At 34.6% G+C, this 26,044-nt stretch overlaps 1 protein-coding gene across 4 annotated transcripts in view; it reads left to right on the top strand.

Annotated features, from left to right (window-relative positions):
- The window catches only part of LOC136037773 (uncharacterized), a 118,152-nt gene that overhangs the window by 22,093 nt on the left and 70,015 nt on the right, over positions 1-26,044 (top strand). For all 4 annotated transcript variants that reach the window (XM_065720584.1, XM_065720581.1, XM_065720583.1 and 1 more), the window contains exons 3-4: positions 8,333-8,480; positions 17,268-17,388. In XM_065720584.1, coding sequence (XP_065576656.1) covers positions 8,333-8,480; positions 17,268-17,388 — 269 coding nt within the window. The remainder of the gene's footprint in view (positions 1-8,332; positions 8,481-17,267; positions 17,389-26,044) is intronic.

Below are 26,044 nucleotides of genomic sequence, written 5' to 3'. Positions count from 1 at the left end.
TAACCCCTGAAAAAAAACCCCAGATAAACACGTATCCGTGATCTTTCTTGTGGCAAAAAATACAAAATTCCGCCTTTTTGCAGATAGTAAGGTTCTCTGATACGCTGAAGCTGATGGTGTGATTCTAAGATTCTATGTCTTTTAGGGGGTATTTCCCCCTTTTTTCGAAAATAAGGCAAATTTTTTCCGGCTTGTAACTTTTGATGGGTGGGATTAAACTTGATGAAGCCTATATATTTAAAATCAGCGTAAAGATCCGATTTTTAATATATCTATTGGTATCAAAATTCCGATTTTTAGAGTTCCGGTTACTATTGAGCCTGGTCGCCTCTTACATTTTGTTACCACGATAGCTGTATTCTAGTAAAGAACGAACCACGGTTCATAGTAATTAAAAATTGGGAAAACATGTTTAAAAAACTGGCTAGTGAAGAAAAATCGCTATTTGTTGCTGATTCAGAAATGGTAACTATTATCTTGTTTAGTTTAAAAAGTAAATGCTAATTGGGAAACTAATCTAGGAGAATTTTGAAAAATAGCCTAAAACCCCTCAGAAATGGCGTCATATCGAAAAATAAAATACATCATTAGATTGCATTTGCACGAAGCTTACAGCTCCCTCGCTTGAACATAGATAACACTCATCTACAATTTTTTGTCGCTGATAGCCATCTCTAGTTTTCAGGATTTAGCGTTTAAGAGCTTGAATTGACTATTCATTTTTTGGTGCTTAATGGGATTTGATACCCCAAATGACCGCCCTGTCTCATCTTTCATAAACGTTTCTAGTTTGAGTGGCCAAACCACTTTAGATCCGAGATCCGACTAAAGGAGCGAAACAGTCGACCCCCTACTTTCCCAGAAATCTTAGAAAACTATCCAACATTTTTTTTGCCAGAGGTGAGATATTTGGTTTTAATGAAACCTCCATCATCAGAAAGTGTTACTTTTGTTTTTTTGATTACGATTATCTTTTATATGATCTATAAAAGATCTGTGTACGAATTATGGTAGCCTGCTAGTGCCACCCCTTGAGAAATGGCACAAAAAGTGTCATTTTAGTGCCATTTATCACTTGCAGATGGTGGAATCTCTGAAAAGCACGTAGATATGAGAAATAGCCTTTGAATGGGCCATTAAGCATCTCTATGATGTTCTGGTAGCCCGCTAAAAAAAAGGAGACGGATGTGTACTACCGATGCAAAATACCGACACAAGGTTTTCGACCGATACAAAGTTGTGCTACCGACACAAGGTTTTCGACTATGCTGATTCCAATGGTATAACTTGTCATTTTGATTTGACGCCATTTTTGAGGGGTTTGAGGCTTTTCGAAATCACAAGGAAAATGAAGTCTAAACTAAAAAAAATATTAAGAATAATATATTTAAACTGCTAGTAAAGGAGACTTCATTAAAGTCTCAGTTATTAAATGCCGTATGCCGATAGTTTTGGCCTTTCTTTTCTTTTTTATATTGCAAAATATTTTGACCAAATAGCTTCTTTAAAATACCAACCTTCTTTGATTGAAACCCGATTGAAATGTAAGTGTGCGAACCAAGACCAGAATATTGGAATGTACAGTGTGGTCGAATATGGTTCAGAAATGTAGGCGCTTTGGAATACGGAGGAGGATTTTTTAGATGTTTTCCAGAGTAATTGTCTGTGATTTCTTTTGGGTGACCGTCTGATTCACGGGTACCCGTCTGACGGGTACTATATTTCAAACGGCAAGCTGTACGTAAAATTTGGTTCTATCCTGCTGACGATGACTATAATGCAAGAAAATTTGAGATGGCTAGGACATGTTCTGTAGATGCTGGATGACAGATTGCCAAAGATCATCCTTTTCGGTCAACCGTCTAGGGCCGAACGAAATGCAGGCCGTCCGCAGATGAGGTGGAATAAAGTCGTACGATAGGATTTAGAGGAAGTTGGGACTTTTTGGGAGGCTGTAAAGGGGGAAGCTTTGAATAGACTAGGATGGAGAACGAGGGTAAGTAGGTTGTGGCCTGAGGCGATTAGATGCAGTAGTGAGTTATTATTAGTAGTAGTAGTAGTAGACACTCCTGTAATCATAGCCCCTATTCGGTATTGGTACTGTAAAAATTTTTCAAGAGAGTTAAGATGTTTAAAAAAAGGTCGTTGTTTTCCATATTATAGCTTTCTCAGGGAGCAGGGTAGGGGATTAGTCTCTTTTTGGTCCCTTCTGTGGGCATCCTTGTCTTAGCAGAGTGCCCAATCATCTCGAAGATATGTTGCTACTTTGATGTTGCTACTTTGAGGCGATTTGTCAATATCGAATTGACAAGGTTTTCAATTCGATATTGACGTAGAGATCTTTCGAGGCCATTCCTATACTCAAGGCCTTTCCTTTCGGGTCCTAGGAAGTATTTTTATGTAAAAAAAAGTTATATAAGTTATAAAAAGTTATATTTTTATATAAAAAAGTTATATAAAACGTGAGGAGATTCAAAGGTACAGTAGACTTATATATAATACTTCTAATGGAGCAAAGAGAATGAATTGTATTATTTCTTCTTTAATACCTACTTCAATTCTCAAGATACATCGTGGTTTCACTTTTCCTGAAAGGGGTTATGTGATTTTTAATTCTTAGATCATGAAAATAAAACAGGTTTTTTATGTCAAAATCACTTTGCCCTGTCACAAAGGTCAAATTCGCTTACCACAAAAAATTACCACAAAATGTCCCTCCTCCCTAAATTTATACCTTCACCGCTTCACCGCTGTTCACAAGTTTCCTTACCGCTGTTGTGCTAAGTCACGAGTTAAAACAGGTTACACGGCAGCTCTTGTTGAGCCAGGTCATTTTCCAAAGCCGGAAGCCCGAATGGGGGCAGGGGATAATAAAGAGGCGGCAAAGTTGGCTCTTCTGCTGCTGTAATATAATCATAAGCATAGGTATTTCACCCATTTCGCCGAATTTATCTCGTTAATTTTTTTACATATTGATATACAATGGCAGTGACTGCGTTCATTCGATAGTTTGCCGTTCTCCATATCTTAGTTGGTACGAAAAATCCTGTCGTTGAGACTTACATAAGAATTTCACCAAAATTTTATATAATTTCCATATGGTCCGGAACCCTCAAATCCACCCTTTTAGCTAAATGCCATTCTTTTTCTCCGTGTGTCTACGTTAAAAAAAATAAATCCATATATAATATTAGCAGAATACATAAAAAATAAAATTGTTAAAGTGTAGCCACTAAGGGTTCGTTCACACTACACTGTAAAACCTACTGGAGACCTTAGCTGGAGAACTAGGAAAACTGGAGAATATTAGCAGAATACATAAAAAATAGAATAGCAAAAGTGTAGCCACGAAGGGTTTGTTCACACTACACTGTGAAACCTACTGGATAACTTAGCTGGAGAACTGGAGAATATTAGCAGAATACATGAAAAATAGAATAGCAAAAGTGTAGCCACTAAGGGTTCGTTCACACTACACTGTAAAACCTACTGGAGAACTTAGCTGGAGAACTACTAGGAGAACTGGGGAATATTAGCAGAATACATAAAAAATAGAATAGCAAAGGTTTAGCCACTAATGGTTCTTTCACACTACACTGTAAAACCTACTGGAGAACTAACACGTAACGTAATATAGCTTAGCATATTTGTATATAGATTTACATACGTAGTGTAAGGTCGTTTAAATTTTTATCTTCCTTTTAATTGCGTTTCCTCAAGGGGTTCGCTGGATTCCCTTTCAGGGTAGTCTGTGTCTCCAAAACCCTTTTTAGAGCAATGCTAATTTTTGCAGAAGTTTTAAAGAAATATCAGAGCTTGGCTTCTTGGCATTGGTTTTTTCTGGAGTAGTATAGCTTTAGTGTTGGCGGACCTTACTCAAAGCGTAAAGTGTATTTTGCTTTCGGGTGGTCAAACTTCTTATATCTCATATCAGAAATTGGTTGCTATACCTTGGTGTACTCTAGCCTAGACTTTCCCTATCAAATTACTTCTGGTACTAATGAAACGGATGGAATTGGCAAAATTTTTGTTTTCTTAGTATAGTCACGTTTTCACTAGTAAGCAAATTCCTATGGGCACAAAGCTGTACATTTGCCAGCGAATAAATTACACTCTTTAAAAGGCAATTAATTTAAACCAGTTTCTAGCCTTCTTTTCCTTACCTTCCTTTGATATTATTTGCTGGATGTCAGTTAAACCGGACACGAACACAGTAGGGGGGGGGGGGCAAGTTCCTTGAAACAGCAAAACCTGCTAATAAATTTGTATCACGTCTCTATTTTTGTTCTAAAAAGTACAATTTTGAGCTAAGTCAACTAGAGATCCGAATTGGGGGGGAGCAGGGGGCAATTGCCTCCACTAGTTACTCAGAAAAAAAGTCCTTCTGTAGATTTTGGACAACTACATTTTTTTGTATCTTCGTGAAATTGACAATAATGCTCGCCCCCTCCCCCGTATGTTTCTTCAATTGGCGCCCTCTGAAACCTACATCTGCAACTCCCCCTTCCAAAAAATACGATATTTATTGCTAAGTTCAGCAGTATCAGATTTGGCTATTCACCAATGGCCGCTCAAAGGCCGATTAGAACGACTGGGCCCCGTCGGGCCCCGCGTTTGAAAGGGCCCTGTGCTACCATCAAAATGAACAATTGATTTTTGAAATTGTGAAATGTTCTTGGCAATTCTTGTAGCGTTTCTTCTGCAGCGAGATCATTTTCCAGGCTAAAACCGATAAAAAAAAAGACTGTTTGATATCAACAATAAATCAGGATAGACTAAATAGTTAAGCAATTATGTTGTTTGAAAGTGAAGACGCAAGGAAAACATATTTTAAGATCGTTTTAGAAGAATTTGCAGAACGAGAATTTAGAAATATGTAAATTTATATGCTCATATTCGAAAGCCATTTTCAGCCGTTTCATAATATCTAGGGAACACAAATATAAATTAACGTAGGCACGAAATGAATACAACAATGAACAAAAGTGGACAAAAATGTAAGTTTAAAATGAACAAACTGGACCATCAAATGAAACAAGATCTGAGAAATGTAAATGTACGGGTGATAATGAAAAACCTAGACCATCAAAAGTGACAAGACTAATCCAAAAAAGCAGCTGATGTAAAAGGCACTGAAAAAATGTCTGAAGCAATGATAAACGAAATTAAAGATAAAAAAAATGTACTTAGAATATTAGCGATACCGACAAATATAACAAGTCAAAAACGAAATTGAAGAACATAGAAATATGAAGTTAAAAGATAAGTGGCAGCCAGAATCATAACGATTCAAAAACGAAAGTGAAGAACAAAAAAGTAATTTACAAATATACCAGAACGTGCCAAAAACGAAGGTGAAGAACGAAGAACTGTAGGGTTAGCAGACACATTAAAGCGAGTATCAGAAAGTGTAAAAAAAATGACAATGATGAACAAAGAACTGTATTGTCAGTAGACAGCGAGCATCACAACGAGTCAAAAATGAAATTGCAAAAGGAAAAAGTATGCAACTGTATTGTAACTGCTTATGGCGATCGTGCCGACCGAGTGCACACAGTTTCATTTATACACAGTTTATCAAACTGTGTGTAAATGAAACTCTGGTGTAAATCCCAGTGAGAATCTACATAGATGCCGTAAACTTACCTTAGACCTTAGATCCTCCTTTGCCTCCAGAGGTGCCCAGGGCGTCCAAGAAGAGTCTCCAGTCGTCAATGAAACTTGCGGCTGTGACGATGTCTTCCCACTCCGGCTGTATTGAGGCGTGAAGATGCTGCATTTCGTTGTTGTAGATACGGCGGAGTGTATTTTTGGGTCTTCCTCTGTGGCGGGTGCCTTCGGGTAACCAGAAAAAAGTAGACTTGGGAATTCTGGAATTGTCCAGAATCTGCGCCTTCTTGTGGTCTCGATGAGGGACGGTTGACCTGTGATAAAGTGTAATCTACGCAACTGTTATTTGTAAGTCATTGAAACCCTTCAACTCAGCGTGTATACACTGTAGAGTCCTCCATTATCCCACAGAAGAAGTAGCCAACAAAGATTATTTATTTGGAGGCTGCTGCCTGCTTGGTCGAATTGTATTTCCGTATCAATAATTTCCAAATGAATTTGTTTGGTCTGTTATATCATATCAATTCCTATCTAAAGAGTTCCACAAACAAATACGAAACTGGAACTCATGTTTTGCTTTAGCTTCATTCAAAGTAAGTCATGATCGAACGTTAAATGGTCATAATGTTTTCAGCTTCAAAATAGGTGGAAACATTTATCACACAATCAATTTAGTGGCATACCCCTGAAGGTGATCTACAGGTGATTTTGAACCATATCATATGACCAAATGCACGTTCTAGGCCCCAATGGAGATGTTAAACAGCACCTTTCACATCTTTTAAATTATTAGGTCAGTCGTAACCCAACAGGTCTCTTGGAATAAATATTGTGAGACATAAACAGCTATGCTAAAGCTTAATTGCCTACGGATTGTTCTGGGTACCGGGCTGACTGACCGTATTTCAAACAGTAGGTTGTACGAAAAGTGTGGTTCAAACCCGCTTTCTGGGGCTATAATGAAAGAAAGGTTGAGATGGCTAGGCCACGTTCTACGGATGAAGGATGACAGATTACCGAAGATTGTCCTTTTTGGCCAACCGTCTGGGGCTACACGGAAAGCAGGTCGTCCTTGTCTGGGTTGGGAGGATGTCATAAATAAAGATTTAAAGGAAATGGGAACTTCCTGGGAGGGTGTAAAGAGGGAGGCTTTAAATAGATGAGGTTGGAGGAAGAGCGTGCGTAGCTGTGTTGGCCTCAGGCGGCTTGGTGCTGCAGTGAGTTATTAGTAGTAGTAGTAGTAGTAGTATATATATATATATATATATATATATATATATATATATATATATATATGTATATGATGGATTTGAATTTTTCTTCAAAATTTGATATATAAAGGGGGCCCCGCGAAAATTATTCCAATCAGGCACCACAACTAGTCGATCCGACTCTACACCAACCAATAGTTATGGTATTACTTGGAATTTTTCAAGCGAATGATCTGAATATTTTGAGAAATATGATTTTTTTTCGAATGCATTTCTCTATTTACAATATGTTATTCAATCTAAAAATAAATTCAAATTTAATTGCAGAAATAATTTGGGGTGATAAATTAAGCATCAGCCAGAAAACGTGCACAGGGAATCTTAGAGAACAACTTAAAGGCTATTTTGTTAATCAGTTTGTAGCATCACTCTGTCTTTTCCTTAATATTGTTTTAAAGTTGTCCCTTCAAACTAGATGTAAACGCTAGATTTTTTTGCGGTTAGGGGTAAATTTCTAAAACCAGAAAAAGTAACTAATAAATTAGACAGGCAGCATCTTTATGGCTTTTCGTCTACACTATTTGCTGGTTGTCATTCAGACCAGTGGTGAACGCTGGAAGTTTTAGAGATCTTTACCCTCCCCGTCCTTCCTAGACTTTGAAAAACACCTTTGTAGGGTATCTTCTTTTAAAGTTGCTTTTTTTCGGTATTTCCGTTAAAAAATTGAAAATGGATTTTTTTTTCGTGGGGGGGGGTCTTCTGGGAATAGCAGAAATAGCTAATAGATTAGACAAATGTAATTGCTGGAATGTAATTATTGTTAACTGACTCTGAGCTAATTTTATCCTTCCCTTGACATTGTTCGCTGGTTGTTCTTGAAAGCAGATGTAGATGCTGGATTTCGTTTCTAGGGGGGGATGTCTCCTCAAATCAGTAGGAACAGGTAAATTTGATTGGAATTGTTGGTAAAACAAAATAATTCTGAACGACAGAGGGGACCCTGAGGTACAATTTATATATACGTGTCTAGTAGAATGTAAGGTTGGACTATTGTCTACATATATTAATGAACTTGATTAACAATATTTATGATTGACTTGAAACAAAAGTAATCCCGTGCTTTGGAACATGGACATCATTTAAAAAGGGGGGGGGGGTCCAATGCTTAAGAATCATAGGAATTAAATAAACAAAACTATTCTGGTGTGCATGCCCGAAATTGTATGAAGTTGAAAGTGTTTTCAAAAACCTCATTTTCAAAAAAAAAATAATAATGTAGTCTATGCCTGTAGAGATATATTTGTTAATCGTTCTTGGGGATGGTCCTGTGCCTAAAAAAGTGTGTTTTTAGGCCTCAGTCTCATAATTTCTTCTGGGGAGAGGGTCATATGTCATTCACCATTGTATATTTTTTTGGTTGGTTATATATTTTGATAAGCTGTCTTTAATTATTAGTTGTAATATTTTTGAAATTATCTGGGAAAAGACATTAAAAATTCTTTTTTTTTTAGAGAAATGCCAAAGGACAAGAGCTGTTTGATGGAGTTTGTGACAGCGTTGACTTATTAGAAAGAGATTATTTTGGGCTTGTTTATCTTGATGAGGATGGATTTAGACAGTGGCTTGTACTTGATAAGCGAATTGCTAAGCAGTTAAAAGGTAAGATAGTTTTGTAAGGTTGATTGGTAGTATAGCCAAACAGTTAAAAGATAATTGGGTGAGGGATATTTTAAGGGATGCAGGAAACCTACATATCACTCTGTTGTTTTTTTTCAGCTGATTTCTGGTTCGTTTGTAATTTATTTCTTAGAACAACCCCTTAAAAAACAGATAAAAGATTATACAAAGAGAGAAAATTGCAATTTAAAATGTTTTAGCCTTAAATGCACGTGTTTGGAACTTTGTATATATATATATATATATATATATATATATATATATATATATATATATATATATATATATATATATATATATATATATATATATATATATATATATATATATATATATATATATCATGAAAAGAGAAATCATCAATGCAACAGCACAAACACAAAAAAAAGAAAAAAAAGAGAGAGACAGAAGGAGAAAAGGAAGACTGTTTTCCTAGATTAGTGATTAATATAGATCAGCACTTGAATGAGGCCTTAACCCTACTCATCCATACAATCACATAGGTCAAACAGCATAGCCATACACAATATATATATATATATATATATATATATATATATATATATATATATATATATATATATATATATATATATATACATAAATATATATATATATATATATATATATATATATATATATATATATATATATATATATAAATATACCCTCTACCGATGCTGTATATTTAGCGGATGGGGCTTTGGAATTTGGATCCCCCCCCATTTTTTGTCCGTAAAAAGTAGCAAATGATGCGTTTGATGTGTTTTATAAAAAAATTTGTAACCCCTCTCACCACGAACAAAAATCATGGATAACACCATTGCCGTTGACATATGTTTCTTGCTAAAAAATTAAAGAAAAAAAAAACAAGTTTTTTTAACCGAAAGTAAGGAGCGGCATTAAAACTTAAAACGAACAGAAATTACTTCGTATATGAAAGGGGCTGCTTCCTCATCAACGCCCCGCTCTTTACGCTAAAGTTTGACTCTTTCTCTTAACTCTACTTTTTAAACAGAGGAAGCAGTCCCTTTCATATACGAAGTAATTTCTGTTCGTTTTAAGTTTTATTGCTGCTCCTTACTTTCCGTTAAAAAAACTTGTTTTTTTTTATTTAATTTCTGAACGTTTTTGAATCAATGCATGTTTTGATTTTGGCTCTCCGCAGATGAATAATTGAAACGAAATTTGCATATTTATTTTTTTGGCTAAATGGCTTGCTCATAGTTTTGATCGAATGATTTTGAGAAAAAAAGGAGCGAGGGAGGAAGCCTAGTTGCCCTCCGATTTTTTGGTTACTTAAGAAGGCAACTAGAACTTTTAATTTTATGTCTCAAAATTTTCAAAAAAATAGATATCTCAAAATTTTGATCCGGTGACTTTGGGAAGAAAATGAGCCTTGGAGCCTGGGATTTCTTATCACTTGAAAAGGGCTCTAGAACTTATAATTTCTGTTAGAATGGGCCCTCTTGCGACATTCTAGGACCACTGGATGGATACGATCACCCCTGGAAAAAAAACAAACAAATAAACACGCATCCATGATCTTTTTCTGGCAAAACACATACAAAATTCCACAGTTTTGCAGATAGGAGCTTGAAACCTCTACAGTAGTGTTCTCTGATACGTTGAATTTGACGGTATAATTTTCATTAAGATCCATTGACTTTTAAAGGGTGTTTCCCCCCTTAATAAAATAAGGCAAATTTTCTCAGACTCGTTACTTTTGATGGATTTAAAATCAGCATTAAAATGCGATTCTTTTGATGTAGCTATTAGCATAAAAATTCCATATTTTTTTTTAGTTTTGGTTACTATTGAGCCGGGTCGCTCCTTACTAGAGTTCCTTACCACGAACTGTTTGATTAATGTCTAGACTCTAGACACCATCGTTTTTGCTAATCAGGACTGAATGTAAAAGAGGAAATATATTGTGATTGGTCAAAAATGGTTATGCTCCCACATGGATATCCAGCCTAAGTACTTATGTTGTAAATCTGGCTTTATGGACTTCGTTAATTTGTGGCTTGAATGGTTCATTTTACGTAAAGTCAAATTTTTATACTAAAATTTTTAAGCGCATATAAAAGCAAGGAAATAAATGGATAAATTTATGATTAATGAGGACGAAAGGTATTTTTCTTTTGCCTTTTATTAATAAGTGAATGGCAGTTTATCTGTGGAAAATGACTAAAAAAGGAAAGAGTTAAATTCTCGTATTAAATTTGACGTGTCAAGATCTCGATTTTAACTGCGAGATTTATTTCATGCTATAGCCATCATTTCACATAGTTCATTTGCGTAGCTATTTGTTAAACGTTTGGAACGAACTCGAAGTAATAGAGCGAACTCGAAGCATGTGAAACATTGAAGAATGAAATGAAACTTCATAACTCATTTTATTTTATTTTTAGATTTTGCGGATTTTTTTATGTCATCTCATCACGTACAAACATATACAAATCTGTTCTGTATTATTGAGCCGAGTGTTTGGATCAAATTCCAACACTTTTTTTGAGAATCCAGAATTTCAATATTGTTCCTTTATCTAAGCCATTGAAGATGTTGCTACGGCCACCAGAAATCTTGGCAAAGGCTTAGGGTGGAGAGATCAGGATGAAACTTGGTGGGAAGAATAAGCACAAGTTCAAAATACGTGATTGACATAACTGGACCGGATCCGCTCTCTTTGGAGGAGTTGGAGGGGGGGTAATTCGTAAAAATTAGAAAAATGATGTATTTTTAACTTACGAACGGTTGATCAGATCTTAATGAAATTTAATATTTAGATGAATCTTGTCTTTCAGAGCTCTTATTTTAAATCCCGACCAGATCCGGTGACATTGGGACAGTTGGAAGGGGAAACCGGGAATCTTGGAAAACGTGAAAAATTAAAGAAATTACGAATGGGAGATCAGATCTTAATGAAACTCGATATATAGAAAGATCTTATGTCTCAGATGCTTCATTTTCAAATCGAATCCGGGAACATGGGGGTTGGAAGGGGGAAACAGAAATCTTGGAAAACGCTTAGTGTGGAGAGACCAGGATGAACAATTTTTTCTTTTGGACCGAAGTGTCAAATATAAACCAAAAAGGAACAATAGTCTACCAAGAACTGACAGATTGGTTCGACTTGAACTCAATATAGAGGTTTGCCATTCTATAGAAATAAACGGCTATTCTATTGAAATGGAAAAATCCCTGATTAATAAGAAAATACAGAACAGAAAGGTGCAAACACAGTTTTTTGCAAGATAAGAGCGATCGTCAAAATTGACAAATAAAGTAAAATGCTAAAAAGTGCTTCTTTCTACAGAAAGTAGGATTCTTTGACAGTAAAGTGTCCTGTGTCGCTCAAGGCGAATTAGTATCAAATCTTGGCAATCTTTGGCAATCTATCAAATATTGATCTTGGCAATCTTGGCAATCTTTGGCAATCATGATTACGCTGCTGACGTGACTAAAAGTAAAAAACTGCTTAGGTGAAATAATCATAAATGTTTTTTTTTGGCAAACGCATCTATGTAGTACAAGTATATAGTCACAGTTGTGTCAGTTATCTATAATTGAGGAGCTACTACATGTAAAATTATTATTTACGAAGATATGAGAGCGTTTTTTTTTTAAAATAAAAAAAATTATTTACGAAGATATGAGAGCGTGCGGTTGCGCTATATCCTCTTTGCGGACTTCAAAATTTATTAATGTAGTTGTACAAGTCCTGAAGAACAACTTCTCTATTACTAGTGCTATTTAAGGATGCTATGATATCCGGTTTTTGTTAGAGGGAGGGGACAGGGACGCCATTTTGCTAAAACTTGGAGGGGTAAAACTGAGGCCATGACCCTTGAATAGTCAATTTTTTTTTGTTTTGGTGTCCTAGTTTTTTTGCCATCTTTCAAAGCCAGGACATTCTTGTGACTAAGGGCACATCCAGAATTTTTGTTCTGGAGGGTTGGTTTGGGTTATATATAATAAAAAAAACATCAATATATGTATTCTGCTACATTTTTACGGGCTATCTACAAAAGTTCTGGGGGGTTTAAAGCCCGTAACCCCCTCATCATCCTTACTAAATGATATCATCAGGGGTTAGCGGCGTATCTAGGAGCTTTGGGATTTCTGTTCATGGTTGTAATTTTACCCCTGATATAATATCCAATATATTGTAGAGTTAATTGTTTTCGGGTAGTTTTCCGAAAACAAAACGCTATCCATTCTTAGCCCTTTCATTTCCATTTTTTTTTTTTACAAAAACACAAACTTTAGAAAATTATTGCGCTAAAATGCACGTGGCGGAAAAGTTTGTTGCTTTTTCTTAATGCAGCTTGAAAAGCAACATTAGATTCATAAGTTTCATTTTCCAAGACAAAACTGTAATTTCGGTGGGGAAAAAATTGTGTTTAAAAAAACCTATTGCTTAAAAATGACGGCGATTGAAAAGTTCGAACTGTTTTTTTTTTGTTTGTTTGTTTTTTTTGTTTTTTTTTTTTGTTTTTTTTTTTTAATTCATGGGAAAATTATATAAGAACCGCGAGTTTTATCTCTCCAGTCAATTTTTTCTTTCTAGGAGGATGGGGGGATTGTGTTTCGAGTAAGTTATTGGGTCAAACGTTACCAAATTTAAAAGAAACTAATAATTTATATTTATAATAATGTTATAATGTAATGTTAAATGTAATGTTATATATTTATAATGTAATGTAATATTATAATGTTATAATGTAATAATGTAATAATTTATATTTATAAAATCGTTATGCTTTTTTTTTTACTTCAGCATGCTGACTTCTATTGGAGTTAAGGATTTAATTTTTTTTTCACTCAAGAATTGTGTTTTCAAAAAAAAGCGTTTGAAAGTTATTGCACCAAAATGTTTAATCTAGTCCTAAGGTATATTCCATGAGCCAAAAACTGTGTTTATGATCTAATCTATCTCCAATCCTATACTACTCTTAATTTTTGGAAATTTTGTGAATACAAATAGCTTCCAAATGAGTCTAAATTTAGGCCTACTCACGAAAGTTTTCACGCCGCCTTGAGACTCTTAATTAAGCCCCACTCACAGAAGGAATAATTTCTGTTTCTAATTTGTTATAATTTCTTTATTTTCATTTGAAAAAAAATGTTTTTCTGTTGAATTATCACCTAATGTGACTTGAAAAATTAAATCCTCCATAAGATAAGTGACGTAAAATGTAATAGTGACTTAGCCTCCGACCTTTTCCCATGTCTGGCTCGGACCCCCCACCCCCCGCCCTTGAAAAAATAGTTGCCAGAAAAGTGCTTCTCCTATTTTGCCTCCCATCTTCCAGAAAATGGCTTTTACCCTCCCCCTCGTAAGGGTTGACTTGTCCCTTAACTATTCACAATTTCCGCAAATTTACTGATGAAGTGTTATAGACTTGTGTATTTTCTTTGTATTGAAGTTGAATCATGTCCAGACAACCTTTACGTCAGTGAGTAATTTTTAGAGTGCTCTTAAAATGCTGATTTAACAAACTTTAATTTATTTATGGAACAATCAGTGATCCATTACTGCAATGTATGCTTCCGGCTAATACATAATATGAACTTTTTTTGTCGATTCATTGTTGTGATAATTTATTGCGCCTAATATAATAGGGTTTGCTCTTTTGTAGTAGTAATAATGTTTTGATATTCCGTTTGAAAATTTTTGAAAAATTGCCAAGGGTTTGAAAATTGCCAAATTTTTTTCGATTATTTTCTTAACATTTCAGACGAAAAGAACACAAAAGATTTTGGTTCTTGTATGATATTAAATAAAAAAAACAAGTTTTTTCAAATGAAAGTAAGGAGCGACGTTAAAACTTGAAACGAACAGAAATTACTCCGTATATGAAAGGGGATTTTCTCCTCAACGTCTCGCTCTTTACGCTGAATTTTGACTCTTTCTCTTACTCTACTTTTTAAAACAGTAAAAAACTTTAGCGTAAAGAGCGGGGCGTTGAAGAGAAAAAGCCCCTTTCATATACGGGGTAATTTCTGTTCGTTTCAAGTTTTAACGTCGCTCCTTACTTTCATTTGAAAAAACTTGTTTTTTTTTATTTAATATCATACAAGAACCAAAATCTTTTTTTTGTTTTGACGTCGCTCCTTACTTTCATTTAAAAAAGCTTGTTTTTTTATTTAATTTCTGGACGTTTAAGAATTAATGCATGTTTTTATCTTTGCTCTCCGCACATAAATAATTAAAACGAAATTTGCATAATATTTTTTTTTTTTGGCTAAATGTCTTTCTCATAGTTTAATCGGAAGATTTTGAGAAAAAAGGAGCGAGGGAGGAGGCCTAGTTGCCCTCCAATTTTTTAGTAACTTAAAAAGGTATAAACCAGAACTTTTAATTTTTTACGAGTTTTCATTAGTAAAAAATATACGTAACTTACGAATTAACTTACGTAACGAACTTCTATATTCGTATGTTTTTATTGCGTATATGAGGGGGTTCACCCCTCGTCGATACCTCGCTCTTTACGCTAAAGCTTAAATTTTGTCCCAAGTCCTTAGGAATGGCCCCTGAATCACAAAGGCCGTAGAATAAATAGTTGAAATTACTAAAAATACTTTAGCGTAAAGAGTGAGGTATTACGAGGAGGTAAACCCCTCATATGCGTAATAATTTCTGTTCGTTTTAAGTTTTAATGCTGCTCCTCACTTTCAGTAGAAAAAACTTTTCATATTTATTTTTTCACTGTTTTTTTTTTTTTTTAAATAATGCTAGAACATCCTGCGCCCCCTTCATTGAAAATCTCTTCCCCCATCAGAAGTTTTTCCATGGAAAGATCTCCACCTAACCCCCCACCTTAACTCTCCCTCCCAAACCAAAAAAAAAACCTGAAAACGTCCGTACACTTCCCAGTAACCATTAGTATATGTAAACACAGGTCAAAGTTGTAACTTTTAGCCTCTCCCACGGGGACTGTGGGGGAGTAAGTCATGCCCAAAGACATAGTTATCATGGTTTTCGACTATTCGGAACAAAATTGCTATCTCAAAATTTTGATCCGTTGACTTTGGAAAAAAATGAGCGAGGGAGGGGGCCTAGGTGCCCTCCAATTTTTTGGGTCACTTAAAAAGGGCACTAGAACTTTTCATTTCCGTTAGAATGAGCCCTCTTGCGACATTCTAGGACCACTTGGTCGATACGATGACCCCTGGGAAAAAAAAAACAAAAAAAAAAAAACAAATAAACACGCACCCGTGATTTGTCTTCTGGCAAAAAATACGAAATTCCACATTTTTGTAGATATGAGCTTGAAAGTTTTTCTATAGGATTCTCTGATACGCAGAATGCGATGGTGTGATTTTCGTTAAGATTCTATGACTTTTAGGGGGTGTTTTCCCCTATTTTCCAAAATAAGGCAAATTTTCTCAGGCTCGTAACTTTTGATGACAAAGATTAAATTTGATGAAACTTATATATTTAAAATCAGCATGAAAATCCGATTCTTTTGATGCATCTTTTAGCATCAAAATTCCGTTTTTTAGAGTTTCGTTTACCATTAAGCCGGGTCGTTTACTATTAAGCCCACCACGAACTGTTGGTTTGTTTGTCCAATTGAAGATATGTTTAATTAATGGAAAAGTTGCCACTTTTAACTGTGAAAACAAATAAGCAACATTAAATTGTTATATTTAACAACGCTTTCCGATCATAAAATTTAAAACATTAGCAATCTATTAATTCCAAAAGACATCTATACCTTCAAAGGAGAACTGCAACGGAAAATTTAAAAATTGGAAAATTCGGCAGCTCAAATTATTAATGAATCAAGTCATAAGTCCTTTTTCCGGTGATGTGGGTAGTGTATTCTTCGAAGAATAATTGTTTATTTACTCCCAAATTTGAACATTAATTAAAATTTAAAAATTGGATATAAAATTGGAAATATAAAATTCAGAAATCAAATGTGGTTATATTTAACAAGAGAAATAATAAATGTGAAAGTAGATTTTAGTTTGAAGGGGAGGAGATTCAGGTCGTGGATAAGATAAAGTATCTCGGATATATGCGGTGGAGGGGGGAATTTCCAGCTCTAAAGACAATCCTGTAAGAAATCAACAAAATGTGCTCTTTGCAAGTACGTGCGTTATCCCTTGAATACGTGCGTTATTCCGGTATAAATAGACGTACGATGGATCTTGGGGTTAACAATATTTTCGTATTGATGTCCTTAGAATTCAGGCAACAGCGGAATGTGAGATTGAGTGGACAGTCATTCCTTATTTTTAATTTAAATCTTTTTTTCGAATGAATGTGTTTTTGATTGGCTCAGTAGGAATATTTCAACGCAGCCCGTCTCTATCCTTAGCTTAAAAACTAATAAATAGGTTATCAATACATTTGTCATTTGAAGTTTTTTATCCATTTAATTTTTTACTGTGTATATGCATTCCTATGATTTTTAGATTATAATTATTACTGCTACTACTACTAACAACTTTCTGATAAGTAAGACTAAATTTGATGAAAAGTATATATTTTAAATCAGCATAAAAATTCGATTCTTTTGATGTATCTATTAGTATCAAAATCCCATTTTTTAAAGTTTCGTTTACTATTAAGGCGGATCGCTCCTTACTACAGTTCGTTACCCCGAACTGCTTGATTTATATCTTTTTTTTTGAATGAATGGGTTGTTGATTGGCTCAGTTGGAATATTTCAACGCAGTCTGCCTCTTCTGTACGTATTTTGCACGTAGCCTGTCAAGTCAAACGTATTTTTGATTATATTTTTTTTGTAGGTCAGCCGTTAGAATTTGCATTTGAGGTCAAATTCTACCCTCTCGATCCATCTCAACTGCAAGAGGATGTTACCCGATATCAGCTATGTTTACAAATACGCAATGATATACTATCTGGAAAGTAAGAACGTTCAATTTATATTCAATTTATTTTAATTTTGCCCGGTTGTGAGGTGGTGCATCTCCCCCCTTAGCTTAAAAAAATACATTCCCCCACCCGCCCCTAAATTTGTGAATTGGTGCCACTCTCCTTGGACTATAATTTTATGTTATTATGTTATTATATGATAATCGTAATAGTTACATCATTAATGAAATGTTTATCGTTACATAGACAATCGACATGGTAAGTGACTTATAATTACTTTGTTCCAAGTAATACGAACAAATATAGAATAATTTGGGCATTTATAAAAAAATATAGACATAAACAAAAAAAAGAAGAAAATAATATAGACCTGTTTAGAAAACGTAGACATATATAGAATGAAAGTATTAAAATATATTGCATAGAAATGTATTGAAAATATAGACATGTATTTTAAAATAAATGTATGTATAGAAAACAATATGGATCAATAGAAAACATTAATAAAAATATATATTTACATACTGAACCAAGGCTGCCAGTAGTGTTGTAACCGGTAAAATTGGTCACGATAAAGTTGGGTATTTAACCGTATTTTTACGGACCTTAGTAAAAGTGATTCTCCAAAACACGTGAATTTTAGATGCTGAAATAGATGCAAAAAGTATCATTGACTTCACAAAGAGAGAGAGAGAGAGAGAGAGAGAGAGAGCGAGAGAGCGAGAGAGCGAGAGAGAGAGAGAGAGAGAGATCGGTATATTTGAAAACTATCGTAGCATAGCTAAATTCAGTCTTTTTTACAAAATCATACATTTAAACAAAAATCACACACTACAACTCAGCATAAGAAATTGATGTGAAGAAAGGCAAAAATGAGTTGGCGTTACGATTAGTTCGTACTTTAGGGGGTAGAAGTTTATTTTGTAACCGAGTTCGACTATTGGAAGGGTCTGGTTTGGGTAGTAGTGATCGATGGCTCTTATTGGCTGGGACGGATTTTCCAAATTGCTGAATAAGGTGTTCAAGCCGGACTTTAAGTGGATATAAATTTAATTTAGCGAGGGCTTGATCATAGGGTATGTCACGGTTTCGGAGTATAATCCTTGTTGCTCTTTTCTGGACGCACTCTATGTCGCGTAATAGCGTACTCGAGTTGCTCGCGTACTCGAGCAACGGGCGAACATAACACATGTAGGCATGGAGAAGACTTTCAGTATCTCACCCAAAACGCCTCATTTTGGTAAGTGTCTGAAGGCTTGCATTAGTTTTGTGGACAGTTAAATTAATGTGGGTACTGAAACTACAGTCACTCGTGAAAGTTACTCCTAAGATTTTCACTTCGTTCACAATGGGGAAAGGGATCTTCGACTTGGCTACGTTGATGGTAAGAGATGCAATAAGAGTGAAGTTGCATTATACTGTAGAAAATGTGACCCTGACTGCACATCAAGATCAATACGTAGTGAAACTAGATGATCTGCCGCCATTAGTTGTTCCTGATAGCTACCTATACGTAGAAGAAGAAATCTGAAGAGGAGAAAAAAGCCATTTTTTTATGCATATAGGCTATACACAATTTTATTAATAAACGTCTACGTAGAAGAATAAATCTAAAGTCGAGAAAAAAAACCATGTTTTATATATATATATATATATATATATATATATATATATATATATATATATATATATATGTGTGTATCCAGTTTTTATCATTTTTTTTCGAGTAAATCGTTCACTCCATGGGTATGAGACTAGAGAGGCAGATAATTTTATTGTTGAGTACCGAGACACCACACGTGCAGCTTTCGGAATTAGGTATTTAGCTCCGGCTATTTGGAATGATATCCCAGCTGGTATTAGGGAGGCGGAACATATTGGGTCGTTTAAAGTAAAATTTAAAAAACATTTATTGGGAGTGGGGAGTTAATTTTTTGTTATATGTACATATTATTATTGTTAGCCTTTTTTTATGTATTTTCTGGTATTAAGGGGTAATTGAGTGAGAGTGTTTTTGTCCTTCTTTAATATTTGTTTTTTTAATTAATTAGGTTGAGAATTAGAGGATTGCAGCCGTCCAACATCAGGCTGTTTGAGCCTTCCCCCGGTCGTTGTGTATATTTATAGTTTTTGTAATTTATTTGTAATAAAGAGTTCATCAATTCAATATATATATATATATATATATATATATATATATATATATATATATATATATATATATATATATATATATATATATATATATATATATATATATATATATATATATATATATATATACATTTTTATCAATAAAAAAATTTCCATCGTTTTTAGATTAATTTAGTCGTTTGGCACAGAAATCAGTATTATAGAGGAATGAAAGTACATTTTCCTTTAGGAAGTCATTCAGGCGAGGGCTGTCTACATAAATGTTTAGAATTCATTGTAATTATAGCCACGACATTGTAAAACGAAATGTAATATTAAATGCACTGATTATTTGATTTGTGTTCATGGTGCGAGGTCTAGTAGAACACTGTGTTCAGGATTGATTTCCCAATAAATTTCAAATTGATTTAATGAAACTAAAGCAACACTCTCAGCTCAGCAAAAGTGTACTCTAAACGTCTCTTCCCGTTCGTACGATACTCATATCTTGAGTATCGATACAATACAATACAAGTATCGATACAATACAAGTCCAATACAATGATACCATGAGTCTTGAGTATCATGAATATCTTGAGTATCGATACAATACAAGTCCAATACAATGATACAATGAGTCTTGGCCAACGTTGTATCTTCCAATGAGAATTTAACAATATTCTAAGATTCTCTTGTGGATAGCTATAATGTTTGAGAAGAAATAACACCAATATACTAAATTGCAGTGATATATTTACTTAATAAAGAATAAGCTAAAGAAACAAAGATCGAGAATTGGATTTTGAAGGAATATAGCGCTGAAGAAAGGAGGTGGCTGCCCTCCTAAAATATTTGTTTTTTTTTTCCTTAAAAATACCCCAATCTGGATCTTCATGTCTTCAGTTTTTAAGGATTAATATTTTTTTCTTCGTCCAGCATTTTGTTGGCCTTAAAAACACCCCAATCTAGATCTTCATGTCTGTAGTTTTTAAGGATTTTTAAGGAATATAGCGCTGAAGAAAGGAGGTGGCTGTCCTCTCAAAATATTTGTTTTCTTCGTCCAGTATTTTGTTGGCCTCAAAAACACCCCAATCTAGATCTTCATGTCTGTAGTTTTTAAGGATTTTTAAGGAATATAGTGCTGAAGAAAGGAGGTGGCTGTCCTCTCAAAATATTTGTTTTCTTCGTCCAGTATTTTGTTGGCCTCAAAAACACCCCAATCTAGATCTTCATGTCTGTAGTTTTTAAGGATTTTTAAGGAATATAGCGCTGAAGAAAGGAGGTGGCTGTCCTCTCAAAATATTTGTTTTCTTCGTCCAGTATTTTGTTGGCCTCAAAAACACCCCAATCTGGATCTTCATGTCTTTAGTTTTTAAGGTTTTTTAAGGAATATAGCGCTGAAGAAAGGAGGTGGCTGTCCTCTCAAAATATTTGTTTTCTTCGTCCAGTATTTTGTTGGCCTCAAAAACACCCCAATCTAGATCTTCATGTCTCTAGTTTTTAAGGTTTTTTAAGGAATATAGCGCTGAAGAAAGGAGGTGGCTGTCCTCTCAAAATATTTGTTTTCTTCGTCCAGTATTTTGTTGGCCTCAAAAACACCCCAATCTAGATCTTCATTTCTTTAGTTTTTAAGGTTTTTAAGGAATATAGCGCTGAAGAAAGGAGGCGGCTATCCTCCCAAAATATTTGTTTTCTTCGTCCAGTATCTTGTCGGCCTTAAAAACACCCGAATCTAGATCTTCATTTCCTTAGTCTTTTTTTTGTAATGGCAGGCCAGTGCGGTTTACGAAATTACCTCTATGTATTTGATATACATGTTTAATGGTAACATTAATATTTGTTAATATGTTTGGGTTTGACTCTCCACCCACAAATGTGAAATATAAAAAAAGAACACATTTGTAGAGCCAGAATTGTTAAAATCGAATAGTTGTGGGCATCAAGTCATGACTAATTGCAGAAAAAGCCAAGACAGATAGTCTAACTGAATGAGAAGCTATTCTGGCATTAATCCTCCTTATTAGAAATGTATAAAAATGATGTTAGGTCATTTGTTAATAGATATATCTATCTATTATCCGTTCATGTCTCATTCTTAGGGCAGTAGAACTAAGGTAGATAGTCATAGAGCTAAGATAGTCATGGTTTTCCAAATGTTTGGTTAAATGGCACGGATAAACTGCAGGAGTAAGTGTGTCTCTCTTATTGGACCAATACTTGTTTATTAACTTTTAGCAAATCATGCCTGCCTAGAGTCTCAGGCAGGTTGACCAAGAATTTAAAATTGTTATAGAACCAATATGGCTTGAACAAATTTTTCCAAGGTGGGCAAAACTGTTAGAAAATCTTTGGTAATAATAAAGGTCTTGCATGGTAAATTGGCTTGAACCATTTTTTCCAAGGTGTGCAAAACTTTTAGAAACTATTTGATAATAATAAAGGTCTTGCATGGTAATTTTTACATGGTAAATTGGCTTAAACCATTTTTTCGAAGGTGGGCAAAACTTTTAGAAAATCTTTGATTATAATAAAGGTCTTGCATGGTAATTTTTACATGGTAAATTGGCTTAAACCATTTTTTCCAAGGTGTGCAAAACTTTTAGAAAATCTTTGATAATAATAAAGGTCTTGCATGGTAATTTTTACATGGTAAATTGGCTTAAACCATTTTTTCCAAGATGTGCAAAACTTTTAGAAAATCTTTGATAATAATAAAGGTCTTTCATGGTAATTTTTACATGGTAAATTGGCTTGAACCATTTTTTCCAAGGTGTGCAAAACTTTTAGAAAATCTTTGATAATAAGAAAGGTCCTGCATGGTAATTTTTACATGGTAAATTGGCTTAAACCATTTTTTCCAAGGTGTGCAAAACTTTTAGAAAATCTTTGATAATAATAAAGGTCTTGCATGGTAATTTTTACATGGTAAATTGGCTTAAACCATTTTTTCGAAGGTGGGCAAAACTGTTAGAAAATCTTTGACAATAATAAAGGTCTTGCATGGTAAATTTAAAAAAATTTAATCTCTAAGCTAGGAACTTCTGTTTTTTTTTATTATACAATGGGTTAAACTTCCAGCCCTCTCAATTGAAAATCCCTGATGCCCTGCGTATCATTTTTAAAGGCCGACCAACACTGGTTTACGGTAAATAAATGATAAATAATGATTACGGTAAATAATGATAAAGCGGCATAGATAAAGGGTAGTGTTTTTGTCTTCATTAGATGCTGTTTATCTGTTTGTGTCTTTTACCAACTATAAATAAAAAAAAACAAGTTTTTTTAAATGAAGTAAGGAGCAACATTAAAACTTAAAACGAACAGAAATTACTCCGTATATGAAAGGGGCTTTTCTTCCTCAACGCCCTGCTCTTTACGCTTAAGTTTGACTCTTTCTCTTAACTCTACTTTTTAAAACAGTAAAAAACTTTAACGTAAAGAGCGGGGTGTCGAGGAGGAAAAGTTAGTCTCAGACTCGTGTCTGTTTCAGACTCGTAACTTTTGATGGGTATAACTGATTTAGGGGTGATTCCACCCCCTGATTTTTAGGGGGTGTTTCCGCCTATTTTCCAAAATAAGGCAAATTTTCTCAGACTCGTAACTTCTGATGACAAAAACTAAATTTGATGAAACTTATATATTTAGAATCAGCATTAAAATGCGATTCTTTTGATGTAACTATTGGTTTCATTTAGTTGAATTCTAATTTCCATTTTTTAGAGTTTCGGTTACTATTGAGCCGGGTCGCTCCTCACTACAGTTCGTCACCACGAACTATTTGATTTATAGTAGTCAATTGTGTTGCGGGAGCAACACTTTGATTTTGACTGTTTCCTGTTGTAACGTCTTTACTAGGCTGGTTCTACTGTTTTGCTTTGTAGACTTTTCTAATGTAACTATAGAAAACACCCATATCAACCTGATCGCAACCAGGAGGAGGTGGGAGGTTCGGTTGGACCCCCTCCAGAAATGAGGAAAAATATGTTTTGTTAGTTACAATGGCCAAAAAGGCTTTCAAAATGTTATCTTATGGCTAACCCATCAAGAACCAGAATCAAAATCATGTGCATGACTGTATGCCACTAATAAAACCCAATAGTAGTTTGCATTTGAGAGGGGTACAAAGTCCTTAAGGGCTAGCTGTAGCATTGATCTGGCACAATTACAACTTCCAAGTGAGAGTTTGGGTGTGATGTCAGTGGCTGTTTTCTACAAGTAGATCCGCCACTCTCCCTCTGACGAACTTGGCCGGTTGCCAAGAAAGAACGACAAACACGTAGAAACCCTATAAGTCGAGTTGCCTACAAGAGGAAACACCTCACATCGAGTAATCGAAGAACACTTTAGTAAAGACGTTACACCTCCCATGGAAGGACCTCCGAGGGTGTTTATCCCATAAAACCTGCCTATTGACTCCTTTAAAAAGAAGTTTCAGCAAACAGAATTCTAGGAAAAAAAATTAATATTTATTTGTTGCATATCGAGCCCTGAGTTTTCAGTGGTATTGTACTATGAAAAATGTTATAATTATCTGTTTTCTTCTTTTTCTATTTGTTTATAAAAAATATTCTATCAATAGACCATACTAATTACTTATGAACAGTATTATTATTTTAAGTATGACTGATTAAAATGGTGAAATGTAATTTCTATCTTGTAGTTTCTTATCATTTCAGTTTTGATACGAAGCAAAAGATTAGTTTTGATAGTTGTGTTTAAATTATCATTTGAAGATAGTATGCTAAAACAAACAAACAATAATATCTGTTCTATCAATATTTGTTTTTTTTAACAAACCAGTAGGTAATACACAACCGTCATTTTCATTTTGTTTTTGTTTTTTGGGAGGGAGGATAAAAGCCATGAATTAGCCTATGGGTAGACAACACCGTTTAAAGATTTTTGATAGTAGAAATTGTACCTAACAAGTTTAAAGCGTAAGATCTTAATTATATCCTGTTTTTGTAATTTAATGTATCATTACGTTTAAATGATTTTGTACTGCAGAATTTCCTTTAAAAGAACTACGAACCTCTCATTTTTCAGCTCTGCGGATTTTAGTTTTTTATGTATGTATTGTTGGTCCTCAGGCTCACTTGTCGGGGTTGGGGTACCTGTTGTCCACTTGTAAAACTAGTAATTTATCACTAGGATTTTTCTTTTTCCGTGTTCCTCCTTGTTTTGATTTTGAACAGGAAGTTGTAAATCATTTAACAATTTTGACAGCAAAAAACTGTGTTTAAGGGTATTAATTGATTCTTAGTAAAAAAAACATGCTCTACGTGTTTTTTTTTTTTATTATTATTATTTAGTATAGTGATGTAAAGTTTTTACTTGTTTTGACTTGCTCAAGTCTATTGCAGCTTAGCCAGCGTGAAGAGGGTCACACTCGTAACCTTCATTATTTATCCATTATTTATGTATTGTATTTGTCTTCGAGAAGTACATTTCGGGTCGGGGGCTTTTCTGCTTGGGGGGAATTTCCACGGTGATATCGGCTTCCAGGGTGAGCTTTCCAGAGTATATTTTACACTGGGGGTATTTGCTAGAATTCCTACTCGAAATTCTTTTTATTTGTTTTACTTTGTCTTTGCCGACTAACTTTAACCTATGGAGATGTTCTTGGGAAATTTTCAGTGGCGTTGGAATTGTCTAGAGGAATTTTCCGTGAGAGGGTGGGGGGGAGTTTATGCGGGGGCAACTTCCCACTGGGGTGGATAGATTTCAGTGGACAATTTTTCATGGAGGGGGATTCGCCACATGATTAAGGAACGAGCAGAAATTAAGTTTTTTCAAAGGAAAGTATGCTAAGGAGAATTTTTCAGGGGGAACTGTTCGCGAGAAATTTTCCTGGAGGATTTTCAGCGAGGATTGAATTGTCTGGGGGTATTTCCAGGTGGACGGGTGGGGGATATTTACGGAGAGGGACTTGACTTTGAGGAATTTCTCTTGGGGGAGGTAGCCTTCCTTGGAGAGGAGCATGATTTCTCGTTATTGTTTGAAAACCGATCAGGAATAAAATAAAAAAAAAGTAGTTCTTTCAGCTGAAAATAAGGAGCAACATTGAAACATAAAACCAACAGAAATTATTCCGTATATGAGGAACGTTGTTTGCCCCCTCCCCAAACCTCGCTCTTTACACTAAAGTTTGACTTGTCGTCCCGATTCTTTAAGAACGACTCCTGAAATTCAAGCGCCGTTAAAATGGAATAAGAAGCTTTTTTAAAGGGAATAGAGAAGTTTAGCATGAAGAGCGAGGGACTGAGTAGGGAGTAACCATCCTAATATACGGAATCATTTCTTTTCGTTTTAAGTTTTAATGTTGCTCCTTACTTTCAGTTGAAAAAACTTTTTTTATTGTTTAGCTACTATAAAAGTCTCTTTGGGTCATAACAAAAAATGCTTATGAACATAATAACATGTATAACAGTAACAGTAGTTCATAACAGCAAGGGTAACACTTAACACACAACAATAACGTAGTTATAACTAACACATTGCAGTAACAATAGCAACAACTAAAACTGTCATAATCAGACACATAATACGATAATGA

Source organism: Artemia franciscana, chromosome 17 (genome assembly GCF_032884065.1).
Source record: "Artemia franciscana chromosome 17, ASM3288406v1, whole genome shotgun sequence".
In the NCBI taxonomy this organism is placed as follows: domain Eukaryota; kingdom Metazoa; phylum Arthropoda; class Branchiopoda; order Anostraca; family Artemiidae; genus Artemia; species Artemia franciscana.
The sequence above is the reverse complement of the archived record's forward strand: the minus strand, read 5'-3'. Positions and strand labels throughout refer to the sequence as shown.